Source organism: Cuculus canorus, chromosome 4 (assembly GCF_017976375.1).
Source record: "Cuculus canorus isolate bCucCan1 chromosome 4, bCucCan1.pri, whole genome shotgun sequence".
Lineage (NCBI taxonomy): Eukaryota > Metazoa > Chordata > Aves > Cuculiformes > Cuculidae > Cuculus > Cuculus canorus.
Window position 1 is genome coordinate 77,482,020 of NC_071404.1, and position 13,774 is coordinate 77,495,793.

General features: G+C 45.5%; 1 protein-coding gene across 7 annotated transcripts in view; it reads right to left on the reverse strand.

The window, feature by feature from the left end:
- Positions 1 to 13,774, reverse strand: part of FRAS1 (Fraser extracellular matrix complex subunit 1) — a 163,518-nt gene that overhangs the window by 29,595 nt on the left and 120,149 nt on the right. For all 7 annotated transcript variants that reach the window (XM_054064301.1, XM_054064300.1, XM_054064303.1 and 4 more), the window contains 8 exons: positions 11,548 to 11,726; positions 8,698 to 8,814; positions 4,618 to 4,732; positions 3,979 to 4,116; positions 3,550 to 3,582; positions 3,020 to 3,151; positions 2,200 to 2,325; positions 1,167 to 1,414 (listed from right to left, as the gene is read on the reverse strand). In XM_054064301.1, the coding sequence (XP_053920276.1) occupies positions 1,167 to 1,414; positions 2,200 to 2,325; positions 3,020 to 3,151; positions 3,550 to 3,582; positions 3,979 to 4,116; positions 4,618 to 4,732; positions 8,698 to 8,814; positions 11,548 to 11,726 (1,088 nt within the window). The remainder of the gene's footprint in view (positions 1 to 1,166; positions 1,415 to 2,199; positions 2,326 to 3,019; positions 3,152 to 3,549; positions 3,583 to 3,978; positions 4,117 to 4,617; positions 4,733 to 8,697; positions 8,815 to 11,547; positions 11,727 to 13,774) is intronic.

Consider the following 13,774-nt stretch of genomic DNA (forward strand, 5'->3'; position numbering starts at 1 on the left):
AATGACTTTCAACTCCTAGCGGACTGCAGTGTTTATGTAATACGCCTTTCCTGACTACAGATGAAGTAAGCCAAAATTTAGCTGCGACCAGAGGGAGTAACTGCTGCCCACCAGTGACAGAGAGCTAAGTTCAGTTCTTAGCAAAACAAAGGTTACTTTGGAGCAACACTGTAAAAGACCAACTCTCATCAAACTCAGAGCTGATTAAGGCTTTTTAACTACAGTATGTACCACCATCTCTATGATATCACAATTCAGAGGTCATCTTTCTTCTAAAAGGTTTTGTTGGCTGCTTGGAAGATAAGACTCAAAGCCGAAATCTTCATATCCTCAGCACATGAGTCAGGAATGAAATCCTCTTTTCCTTTTTCTCTTACTCAAATTAAACCTGAACATCTCCCTTGTCAGCCTTCCTCCTTAAGAGGAGAACAGGACAGACCAAGACTCATATCCAGACCTGATTCCTTGGAAATAATCGTATATCTGCCTTCTTATCACCTTCTTGCCTGCTGCCTTATCCCCTGCATTTCCCCAAGCAAGTCTCTGACAGGCACTGCCTTAGGTCTCTCCAGCCTCACAGGTGCGCTGCAATCGCTCCTCCCTAAGGGGATCATATCTGCACACCTGAAATCCACTGCTAATGCATTTGCTGCTAAATGTCCGCAAGGATTGAACCACCTTTCTCCTGAATTTCATGGTGGGATAGCTCTTGTACAACACACAATTCTGGCACCAACTCCGAGCTACCAAGTTATGTGGCATCTTTGGTTGCTTACACCACCCCTCTTCAAATACGCCCAGAAAAGAACCAGATGATTTTGGAAGGAGGGGTGAAGGGGCTGAAATTTTCAAGGGATTATCACTTAACAAATCCAGGTGCTTTATTAGCAAGTCTGTTTGAGGCAAAAATCTGGGATTAGCTCAGTTCTCATGTTTAGCATGGCTGTTCATCTCTGTTCCAGTCAAACGGGGAGAGCCTTAAAACCCCGTTGGATGAAAGGGTCTATTATCCCCTTTTTGGCAGCAGCGGGCAGGATGCAGTCAAAACTCCAGCTCTCTGCCAAGAATCCACACTGAGGGCAGAGAGGTGTATGCGGCGAATGTAGGGGGATGTGGAAGGGGAGGCTGGCAGCATTCACTGGCTTTAGAAACAGAAGAAAGCTTACAACATAAGCGAGGTGCAATCGAGAGAGGGTCACGGAGCTTTTACTAGCCACAGTGGCTGCCAAAAAGCAGCCCAGGGCCAGCTGCGGACCGTTGTTATCCAGCAGGGACACTTCCACCCTCAGCACTGTGGTCACTGTGGTGACACCGTCGGTGACAGAGATTTCCATGCTGTCCTCTGCTGCTGCTGAACCATCGTGCACGTACTGCAGAGCATTTCGAGTGACCTCCTCGTAGGTGAAGGTGTCACCTTCCCAGAAAGAAAATGCACAAGTCAGACAGACTTTGTTCAGCACACCAATCCAATTCAAATGACCTAAGGTCCCAATTTAGCGTAAGACTTAATCACGTACTAAACTGGCATTTAATATCATCCTTACAGGGATGTGAGTTATGAAGACATTTACGAAGGAGCTAGTTCATATGCAGGGCAGAGCAGAGGAAAAGCTGTAACCTTCCCAGTTTCAGAGACACAGTGACTCTTCGTGATTCTCTGGGAGTGCACAGATCCTTCTTTCTTCCCAGCTGCTTTGTAAGCTCATGCCTGTCATAGCTAGATAAGGCTCCACGTCTTCTGCTGGCAGTATTCTCTGACAGATAACATTTGTTCATCTGATCACACACTGGAAACTGCTGCCAACAGAATCAACAGTGAAACTCCACAGGAGCTTTCGACTGCTGCATCACATCAGGTTTGCATGGGCTAATGTTTTCTATGTTACTTCACTAAATTACTTCAGATATAACCTACAAACAAACACCCCTTTTGATCAGCAGCTGGTTATCAGAGCCAGCCCACACATACCCGGTGCAGGAAACACACTGACTCAGACAGGAACTAAGTAACTAATGGGGAAATGTCTTCCCTGCTCTCCTGCCAGCAGTCAAACACTTCCAGGCAGAAAATTCACATGCCTGTGGATGCAGCCACATCTGCCAGAGGCATCTGTCTCCTCCTGGTCAACTAAACCAACTGTGTGGACAAGCACATACTGATCTCCTTCCTGCGCTGAGGAAGACTTGGGCTCAACTCACCTGCTCTCATGCGCTCCTGCACGCCTGCGCTGTACTTGAGCACAATACCATGATGGGGAGGTTTTAACAGCTCAAAGAAAAGACCCTCAGGAGCCGTATCCATGTCGCTCACAGCTAACTGGATCCCTGTGCAGGAAAAGAAATCACGGCTTCAGCATCCTCAGACACTACACTGGGAATATCCCTTAGGTTTTTAGATGTGCTCTTGGGAACGGAGTCAAAAAACTGTAATGCAGTTACTACGCGAAAGTGAAATAATTCTGGAGCTGCCCTTGGCCAACAGCTTGCTGGTTTCATGGAAATAATTAGTCCCCTGATGACACTCAGATCAGAGGTTGTATCAGAGAAGTTATTGCTGGTATAGCTCAGAAAATGACAGCTACACAAGCTTATGAGAGAGATGCGCACGTGTTCATATAGCAGGGGGTATCTACAAAAACCCCAGAGAACTTCCTGACGCAAGCAGAAAGCGGCTTACCCTGAACAACCCAGCACACCAGATCACACCACTAACCCACAGTTCGGCAACTGCAGAGCAGCCTAAGAAGGAAAAACTAGAGGAGCAGCAGGTCCCTGATCCTGCTCTCCCCTCCCTCAGCCAGCGAACAGACCTGCCATACGCTGGAGGAGGACTGCCATCTCCCCAGGCACTTTTCTGAGGCACCACCGCACCGTTTTCTCAGTGGTTGCTGTTACGCCTGCACACGCACAGCTCCTTAGCTACAGGGCAGAGGTAAGTGAGAGCCAGACTCTGCCTCGCTCCATCCAACCGGCAGTCAATAGCTGGCAATAAACACCCCACCTCTTCCACTCTACTCACCGATGGTGGCTTTGCCACCCTGGCTGACCTCCAGGAAGGGAGCTGCGATCTGGAAGACTGGAGGCTGCTGATCCGCAGAGAGCAAATGAATGACAAACACCATCTCCGGGGTTGTGTGCTCTCCATCAGACACTAGACGGGGACAAAAATCACACATGAGTGTAGGGATGTGTTTTGAGGGACTCACTGGGGAAATTCACCTTTCTGTGCAAAATCACCACCCCACATCATCGACTTCTTTTCCACCTTGCTGATGTACACCTTTGTCTATGGACACACACATGCAATTCACACCTGCCAAGAGTATTTAGGACAGATTCCAGGCCAACTATTGGAAAAAGATGTCTCTACTGATCTGCAGTTTAGCTTCTACAAAAGACTTCTGGGATAGAGATGAATTAATATACCCCAGGCACATACACTTCCAAGAATTCCTACTGAGTGCCCATAGGTGTGCTTCCAGCAGAGGAAAGGCTAAGGAGTAACAGGCAACATGAAAGGCAGAAAAAAAGAGCAAATGGTTCACATACCTGTGAATCGGAAGCTCACTGACTCTGGGAGACCTGAGGGACAAACACAAGCACAGAGCAACTGTTGTCAGGACAGGAAAGCACATACTGATGGGGATTTCAACAACTATAGGAGAAAGAAATTGCTGACATTCAACCAGACTGCAGTCTTTCCTCACCAAGGAAAGAACTCTTCCCTTGCCTTTGTTCCAGGTAATGAAAGAGAATGTGCTACTCCCGCCTCCAAACTGTGAAACTCCTCGTGATGTCAGTAGAAGGCACAGTGATGCCTAGAATTGCGTCTACCATGTCCCAGGCAAGGGGTGAACCCTTGGTACGGTCCTCCAAGGCAGATTCCTACTAAAGTCATTCCAGGGTTGGAAAAAGAAGAGCAGCCCAGCTACCTCTATCAGTCTGACAGGGCACTATGAAGATCACTCAGTTTCTTACCCGCAAAAGAGAAGGCAATCATCTCTCTCAAGTGAGGAGCTGCAGTCGGCGGTCGATAAGCAATCTTGCCATGGTTTATGTCTGCTTGGGTGAAATACCTGACTGGGGAGAGAGGCCTGTCTCTATGCTCCACGATACCTATGGAGACAAAGAGCTCAGTATTACCAGGAGGAGTGCATTCTGTTTATAAGACAAGGTACCAAAGGAAACAGCTTCTTTTTCTCTCCCCAAATACTTCTTTTTGCATCCTGATTGATTCTGACGGCTGTAACTGCATCAAGGATGGATTCTGGGGACGTGAGAAATTAAACAGAGATTCCTCACTCAGTCATTTCTTCCAATACCTCTCACTAGAGAGGTGGAAAGCAGAAAGCCATGGGAACATCATTCAATAATTTGAATGAATTCAATAATTTGCGGACAATAGTAAGAAAACTGCAGCTTACTCCTGCAGCTTACTCCTAAACACACCAGAGAAATTAGGTTAAGAAACAAGGAATTGGAAAGGTAATGAAGGAGGCTGAACAGATTAACAGATGCCTCCACAGTACGATACTCTGAAGGAAAAATTAGATGTGCTGAGAGAGCATGGCAATTAATTCATTAGGAAGCTGCCGTGTTCCGCACAGGTACACTTGCCTTGGCCAGGAAGGAGAGGGACAGTCACGTTGAACAGGATTTTCTCACTGGGAATCTCCGGGTCTACAAAGGAGAGGTGATGGGGCTCAATCACTGTCACACGGTCCTCCAGTACCTCAATAAACACATTATACCATGAGCATCAAGGCCAGAGACATGGGAAGAGTCACCCAAAAATGCATTGAAAGAGAATATGCTTTGCTAAAGTTAAATGTAAGAGACTCTTTGAATTTAAAGGCTTAGTTCTTAGACCTAAAACTGACAAGGGATGGACAGGCTGAACCTTAACCAAATTTTTCTAACTTGTACAGAACAGAAACCATTTGGGAGGAGATTACAGAGGAAAGTAAAGCTTGATAACAAGTAAAATTTGCTAGAGTCTTATGTGCCACTTAAACTCACTGTCAGTTCATCTGTAAACCAAACCAAATACGTAATGTGGAAGCTGGGCACTATCATGTTCAACGAAACAGAGTTCTACACAGGTCCACTTCTGTTAAGCCCTTTCTGGAGAATCAGAAGGGGTTTGTAAACCTATGAAAAAGAGACAAGCGCCTCCTCCTTCATAAAACTATAAGCTTATCCAACTTCCAGGCTAGCCAGGAAAGCAGAGGTGTTTACAGTGCACTCCATCCCCCATAGATGCACAACCTCCGCGCTCGCAGGGGGAGAGTTTCTTTTTTGACCTACAGCAACTAAGACGAGACAAAGGAAAATGTAATTTGATCAAAAACTCCCTGGATGAAGGTATAACTCATTGCTGATGTAGTTTTCTACTACATCTGGTAGTAGTAGATTCTATATATATAGAATATATATACTATATATATATATAGAATATATATATAGATTCTATATATATAGTATCTACTGGTATATCTGGTATATCTGATGTGCCTGGACTGGATTTGCTTTTAAAAGAAATCCTGAGAATGACTCAGGTGTTTCCACGGGAACATTGAGGAACCAAAGCTTTCCCTTGTTTCGTTTTACATCTGTTTAAAAATGTTCTGATCCTACCATTACAAGATTATCCTTAGCCAAAGGCGGGCAGTGTGTTACAGGAATTACAGTGCTGCACAAACAGACTTAAGTGCATAACGGCAGTTAATTTGCACGTGTTCTTGAACCTTAATCCTATAGAATGAACAGCTACAAGAAGTCCCTGAACTACACAGCTCAGCTGGACATGAAAAGTATCCAGCTCATTTCATAATCATGAACAAAATATGGAGAAAACAAGTTAAATTAAGGATATGGGCAATTAATTTATCTGGTTTGGAACATGAAATGGTCAGGTTCAGTAACAAATTCCAGGTTTCCACTGGCCACATCAAGCACAGCCCTCTCAACCGTGCTGGTCACACACTGGAAAGGCCACCCTGTCAAACCTGCATCCCATCCTGCTGGACTGGATGCTGGCCTGGACCTCAGCAAGGCAAGGTTTCCTGACAACAGCTCAGCACACCACAGACACCATCGAACCCCCAGTTCATCCTCCTCCAGTGTTTTTCACCCAAACACATCAGAGGAGAAACCACAGCCTATGAATGACTGCTGTGAAGCAGTAAATATAATCTTATCAGTCCTTCTTCAACATGAAATATGGGGAACAGTTAATCTGACTGAAGAAAAAACAGTATATACGCACGCCCCGCTTAACCACCAAATAGTCACCAAACTTCCTCTGACCTTTCTCAGCAGGACACTCAAAGGCAAGGTTAGAGGTATGGGAAGAATTACTATTTTGTGCCTGCTTTTCAGCCCAGAGGCCAGTTTAATTCAGAGGGAGTTTAGAGACGGATGAACAGAACTCAATCACGTTGACGCAAGGCAATGCAATTTTATGATGAAAAGATTTAAGGTTATGGTTGCTTCATAGTTGCCTCCAAGGCCTATTTGTCTCTCCCAAAGGTAGGGCCTGCAGGTTGCAAGGCGCCCCTCAGTAAAACCTGTTTTATGGCACTATTGAATTTTGTGGTGTGTAATTAGCTATAAAATCCAGCGCTGCCTGGCTCAGCCAGACATCTCTCCCATCAATTTTGTCAATAATGACAACAACAAAATGTCAAGAGCAGAAAGATACATCGCTGGCTATTGCTCCAAGTAGCAGCCTGAGCATGTTTTATTATTGCTCATGAAAGGTCACCACTATTTTAAACCTTGACAAGGCCGTTGTGCCATGGATGTTCCACTAATCCCTCCTCTGGCCTTTCCTGGTCTTGTGCCTGCCAGGCTGTGCTGGATTATATGTCCTTTGCCTGCCTTGAGGAGGTTCCTTCCTGGGACCCATTGCCCCTGAGAGATCGGCCACATCTGCTCCCCTGCACTGCACGGGCCTCTTGGTGTGTTTTTGTCTGTCAGGGAGGGCCGGAGGGCACAGGATTTCTGTTTGATAACACCAAGCATAATGCTGCCACCTCTCAAGCTCTAAATAAGTCATCAGGAATGAAAAATGCCAAAGATGACTGCAAGCTATATTCACGTTTGCAGATCCAGCTCTCCCTCTCCCTGCAGGCTGCTCCTGCCGATAGGTTGGCCTCAGCTCTGTTCACGTTTCTTGCAAGCGCTCATCTCTGCTTTCTCATCACAGCCTGCCCTGTCTCACTCAGCTCAGGACTGCTACTCAGTGGATTACGGTCCTGGTGCCACTCTGAAAGCCCCACAAAGCTGTGAGGCCAAAGATATGGATCTGTTAGACTGAGTTCAGGGAGGACCATGAAGATGATCCCAGGGCTGGAGCACCTTCTGTATGAGGACAAGCTGAGAGAGTTGGGGTTGTTCAACCTGGAGAAGAGAAGGCTCCACGGAGACCTCAGAGTGGCTTCCAGTACTGAAAGGGGCTCCAGGAAAGCTGGGGAGGGGCTCTTGATCAGGGAAGGCAGGGACAGGACCAGGGGGGAACGGCTTGAAGCTGAAAGAGGGGAGATTGAGATGAGATCTCAGGGAGAAATGTTTTCCTGTGAGGGTGGGGAGGCCCTGGCCCAGGTTGCCCAGAGAAGCTGTGGCTGCCCCATCCCTGGAGGTGTTCCAGGCCAGGTTGGATGGGGCTTGGAGACCCTGAGCCAGTGGGAGGGGTCCCTGCCCATGGCAGGGGCATTGGAACTGGATGGGCTTTGAGGTCCCTTCCAGCCCAAACCATTCTATGATTTTATGTCTACATCAAACTTCTTCCCTCAAGGGTCCCGGCTTTCTGTGCATCCCAAGAGGTGACTTGAATGCAGAGCCCTGAAGTTCCTGTTGGGCTCATGCACTCGAGACCCCTTCCTATAGAACCAAAAAGCAGGAGACAGCAGGAGAAAGGAGAATCAGAGGGGAAAACTGGACTACACCCACATCTGTGGGGGGGACACACGGAAAAGGCACATATCAAAATGGCAGAGCTCACAAAACCAACCTCAAACTTGGAGGTCACCTTTTCAATTAACACAGTCAGGGAAACAGCTAAATTTGAGAGTTCACTGATAGCAAAATCATCATTCCCAGAGCTGCAAGAAAAGGTAATTCAGTTCCCTGGATGCAAATATAACGGGGTTGTCTGAATGTTTTCCACACACATTACAGTCTGTGTTCCTGATGTCAGAATGATGAATGGAAACCTTCTTGTGTGGGTGGGCTCCAGGTCTGATCAAGTTTACAGCGGAATTACTGGCAGCATCAATTCATTGCAGTCTCTCTAACCCACATTTTCTCACTCCTGCCATTCCTAATGGCTTCTCAGGAAAGGGTAAGAATTCCATAAAAAGATGTTCAACGTATTTTTTCACCTCTCCCTCCCTCTCTTTTCCAGTCTATATATTCATCACTTTTAATACTGAATTTTTCAACTTTTCATGGGCATTTTCTCCCCTCACACACATCATTTACTCTTCTAATCCGTCTCCATTTCTACTCCAGCTATCCTTCTGGTGTATATAACCTGTTCCCTAGATTTAATTCTATCTTTTAATCAAGCACAATAGCAAGTACGGGAATTGACACTCAGTGGGTACTGCTCTGTGTGAGGCTCTGGTCGCTGCGCAGCTGCGAGGAGAGCAGGACTACAGGACCCATCAGTCAGCGGGGTCGGTTCACACTTACAGCCATGTGCAAAGAGGAGCCGAGGGAAAGCTGAGGCGCTCTGGGTGTCTGTGGGAGAACAGCAACGTTGAACACGTGGCTTTCCAAGCTGGCTTGTGGACTGGCAGAGCTGGAAAGCTGGGAAGGAAAGATCACATGAATGGATGGATACCTGACAGAGGATACCACTGCATTTCTAGACCAGTTTCATACTTTCCCTCTCCTTTCTTTATGGTCCGGAAAGGCAAAGACCTTTCCAGCAGACACCAACCCAAAGCGTACATGATGGTTGGACTGGATGATCCTAGAGGTCTTTTCCAGCTTTAATGATTCTATGCATGGTAGCTGATGGGAACCAGTTTCTCCATTATTGCCTGTACAATCTAGAAACGATTCACCTCTTTATTAACATTTCGAAAGCGATCCGTTTGTCACTTCCTTATCTGCTGTTCATTCCCACTTGCCCCGGTCACTGCCATAGCTTTGCTGAATTTTACTCCAACTGCCTGTACAGCTTAGTGGAACAGAAACAGGAACAGAAAAAATAATGGAGTTTTAAACCTTCCTCCCATCTTCAACATGACCATCAGTTGTGCTGACAAGGTGAAAATAACCAGTCTTTTAATAATGGCACTGCCTCGGCAGTGACACCCTGTGATCTTAACATCTTCCAAGACAGCCTGTGCTCCTGTTTCACAGACACCCATAATATTTTCCATACACCAAAGTTAAGTCAATGGTATCTAACTTACAATAGCAAGGCTGCAGCAATAACATAGAAAGCAAACAATACTAAATTTGTGAAAATTCATAGAACCAAACCCATGCCCTAGAGTTAAGCCTGTAAATGTTCACAGCCATCCTGAGATAAGGCAAGCACCCAAAGAAACGCAGTCCCTTTTTCGCTAGACCCAGTCAAGGCTTTATCTGTCTGTAGAGATGGAAGCCTGTGCCTGAATTCAACAGAGCACTTTGTGAGCGAGAGCAGACTTCAGCACAAGCTTAATTTCAAGAAAGAGTGCATAAAAATGCAAGCTTTGATGAAATGAATGAAATTATTTTTGCCATTTGCTGGACCTGTTCTGAGTTGCTGTCATTGCCAAAAAATGCTTATGAAAACTAAGCGTTGCCCCTTTCCGAGATGCCCCGCTCTGCAGCTCAAGCCCCACACAGATGGGTTATGGTCTCCTGACGTGACCCAGGCCTTCGCGGCTGCCCTTCTCAGTAGAGCTCTCCATGCAATCATTGCTACCGCTTCAAGATACTAAAACCAAACATTTAACTCATGCGAAATGCATACTCTATAAGAGAAATGCAGCAATTAAGCTAAAGATTAGCTTGTTCAACATTGACACTCACAAATTCCTCATTATCACTTATGTTAATTACTTTAGAAATTACCTTAATTGCCTCTCCGGTGCTACAGTAATCGCTTCTGACTTGTAAACCAGATGTAACAAATACTGCATGTGAGTGTTCACGTAGGCTTAGCATTACGGGAGGTTGTTAAACCTTCCAAGCAAACAGCAAGGACCTGTCTGAGGGATTTTACGGCTGTTAAACCTGTGGGGAGGTGGGATTTATTGGAGTATTACATCTGCTGGGGAGTATTTTCGTCTGTTTGCTAGAAGTACGCTGTAGCAAAAATTAAATGACTAGCTCAGGGACTGCAGAAAGCAGGGGAGTCACTTGGTTTAAGGGTCTCCAAAGCAAATAGTTTTAGAAAAGGCACTCAGAATGCTTTGCACTTGGAGTAAATATTCCAGGTTTTATGAGTGGGCATTGCCAGGCAGTACCAAGGGGTTAAACCTTCTGCCTGAACTGTAAGTGGGGCATCAAAACTGCAGGGATATGAGCTGCAGAAACACTCCTTGCACAGGGAAGTCCAGGATTGCCAGGCAGAAACCACTTCTTCTTCCTATTTCATCCCCAAAGCAACCCAAGCACATCGGTAGGGTGTCTGAAGGACCAATCCTACCCTACAGATAAAAGGCCAGTGGTGAAGGGACCAGTGTCACAGCAAGAATCAGTCTCTGGACACACTGTGTCATGGCTCATGGGATGTTACAAGCCTGCTAGTTTCATCCTGCAGAAGTTAGAAGTGTTTGCCCATTCACTCCGGGGACTTGACCTCAGATGGCTCTCCTGCTTAGGCAAGCTAGCAGGCGCTAGGATAATGTCATTGCTTTTCTACAACACCCTTTCCTCCCTGAGATGGAATTGTTCTTCAGAAAATCAGTCCAGCTATTAGTTTAAATCAGCTTAAAAGCAGGATGCTGCTTGAAAGTCAATTTTCTCTAGATCTGCCAGTGATTTGACACCCGGAAGGTTAATGCCACTGCGTGCGGCACTGTGGGGAGCTGGCCGGCTGACTCCACTGCCACACGCTAAAACCTGGGGATCCACACGTAGCACAGGCTCTCCTGTGCATGAGTCAGTCTCCCACGGATACAAGGCTGGGTTGCATGCACTCTGACACATAAGCAAATGCATATTCATCTACAGGCAAACAACACACGCCTGTATACACCAAAGTGTTTAAAAACTGGGGCTGCCCCATTCCTGGAGGTGTTCCAGGCCAGGTTGGATGGGGCTTGGAGCCCCTGATCCAGTGGGAGGTGTCCCTGCTCGTGGCAGGGAATGGCATTGGGTGAGCTTTGAGGTCCCTTCCAAACCAAACCGTTCTATCATTCTACGATAACTACATGTAAATGCAAATATATATTTAGACATGTATTTATGTATGCATGCATGTATTCAAGTACGTGTACCTATTAAAACTTTACCTCACAAGATACAGGGAATGATAGACTTGGAGAAAAACACCAGCAGAATTGCTCAATGACCTCCCGAGAATATGAGGGGGAGTACCTGGAATTGGAAGGAGTCACTCTCTACTTCCGATCCAGAGTGTCTGTACCACACAATGCCTTCATTGATGTCCTGCTGGGTAAAAGAGGTTGTAGATGAGGCTGCTCTTCCATCAGGCAAAAGCTGCCACGAGTCTGCTGGGCCATCTGCTGGCATTGGGACCAGAAGCACCACTTCACCTGGGAAAAGCAAAGGCCAACAGCCAGGGCACAACTTGTGAGAAACAAGGAGGAACAGAGGTCTCTTCACCAACTCATGAGCATCCAAGACAAATGTCCACACAGTCCTAATCTTTTTCCATCTAGTATGACTAACAGAAATAGGAGCAGAGCTCCTGAAAACCACTAATGGACCCAGAAACATCTCACCTTGATCAAGTAATTTGTGCAAGTACATGGAAGAAATACACAGTCAAGCAAAGAATGGGAACCGTAACTTTAAACTCCCAAAACGTTGTTCTGCCCACTGACAACTCATTTCAACCTTGAAAAGTACCCGTTTGATAAACGGAACGGAAAAACAGATGCAAAGGACATGCCTTGCTTTCTGGGGCTCCTGTGAAGGGGTAAGGGAAACAAGACACAATCAGGGTTAAAAAGTATTGCATCAGGATATCCATCTTCCCCTCAAGGGTACAGCTTCAGTATCAGAATACAGCATACTAATTTTTTCAAGGTCAGCTCTTTTCTAGCTCTTTTGGGGACTTATTATGCGAAGAAGTCTACTCAACTGCCTTCTCTGAACAGAAATCTTGAACTAAAAAGAGCTCTTCAACAGCTGTAGTGAAGGACCTCTGTATCACAGGCTGTACAGAATGTCTGTGTGTCCTGGTTTGTAGCTTTTAGATCTCTAACATCCAGCTTATTTCTGATCTTTGTAATAGAAAACAATTCTCAGCTGGACTGAAACATCCCTGGCTTCACTGTGGACGTGACAGAGGAGCAGGACTGGTGCATGTCCCACTGGTTATCACCTTTCCTCACAGACACCTGCAAGGGTTGGATTTTGATGTCACTACTGATATTCAACAAATCCTTCATTCTAATAAAATTACTCAAGGAGCCAAGTGCTCCCCACACGGAGAAGGGGGATCAAAACCTTGGCCATCAGTTTCACTGATGCACACAGTTCTCCTAACCACACAAATAAACGAAATTCAAACCTCACAAAGAGCTACAGTATCAAAATAAAAGGCATATTTGTCTACTTTACAATGTTTTGGAATAAAACAATGATATGTTTCCCCTGTCTTTACTATCCCTGACTATACGTAATTTAGCTACCTTTAAATAACTTGTTAGCTGCATGTTGTGCTTTTCTACTGGTCTTCGAACGCATCCCTTGTGACTATCACTTCTGAAGCCACATATGTTATGAATCACTTCAACTCTCCTTCTAGCATTAATCATTCTGTTATGCAAAATATCCATCATAAGCTCTCCCAGTTCATTTCCCAAATCACCCTCAAATGGTTGGAGTAATAAAATAACTTAGCAAACTGAAACATCATACTTCCATTTTATTACCAAACTCTACGCTAATATTCCCTTTTCGGTGCCATAACTACAGTCCCAATCTTATGCTCAAGGGAGTTGGCCACCTTAATCTTTTGCGTGATTTCTAAAGATGCTAATCACATACTCAAACAAGTCAGGGCTTGCGAGTTGTTTATCCCTCTCCAAGTAAGAGAAGAAACAACCAGAACACACAGTTGCTTTAAGAAAAATGCATGTCAATGTGTCTACCCATAAAATAATACTTAATACGATCAGAAGGAACTACTCTGTGATGTTTACTTACAGAGTTTATGATTACTGTTTCATTTCAAACACATTTTTTCCCACTTGTTGATAGGTTACACCCGTGAACGTACAAGTTGTGCACACTTAGGCAACTTTCTGCAGTACATGGAGACCACCCAGCTGTGATTTCCAGAGCCGGCTCCAGGATTTGGGCACTGCAGCCTCATTTATTTTAAGAAGAGTGAGCATTTGTATTGCTTTTCGTTGTCTTTAGAAATTTCATCCCCTACGAATGGATGTCGCATCCAGCTCCATGATGCTGGATGGAGTAGCTTAGGGTACAACAATACCTACTCAGATTAAAGTGAGCATTTTTGCCTTGTAACAGAGTTGTGTTGAGGCATCCTGTGTGTTTGGAGTAGTGGCAGAAACAGTGTCTTCCAACACTGGTTCTGTTTCTAGGGACAGAACAGGAGGTCCAGCAT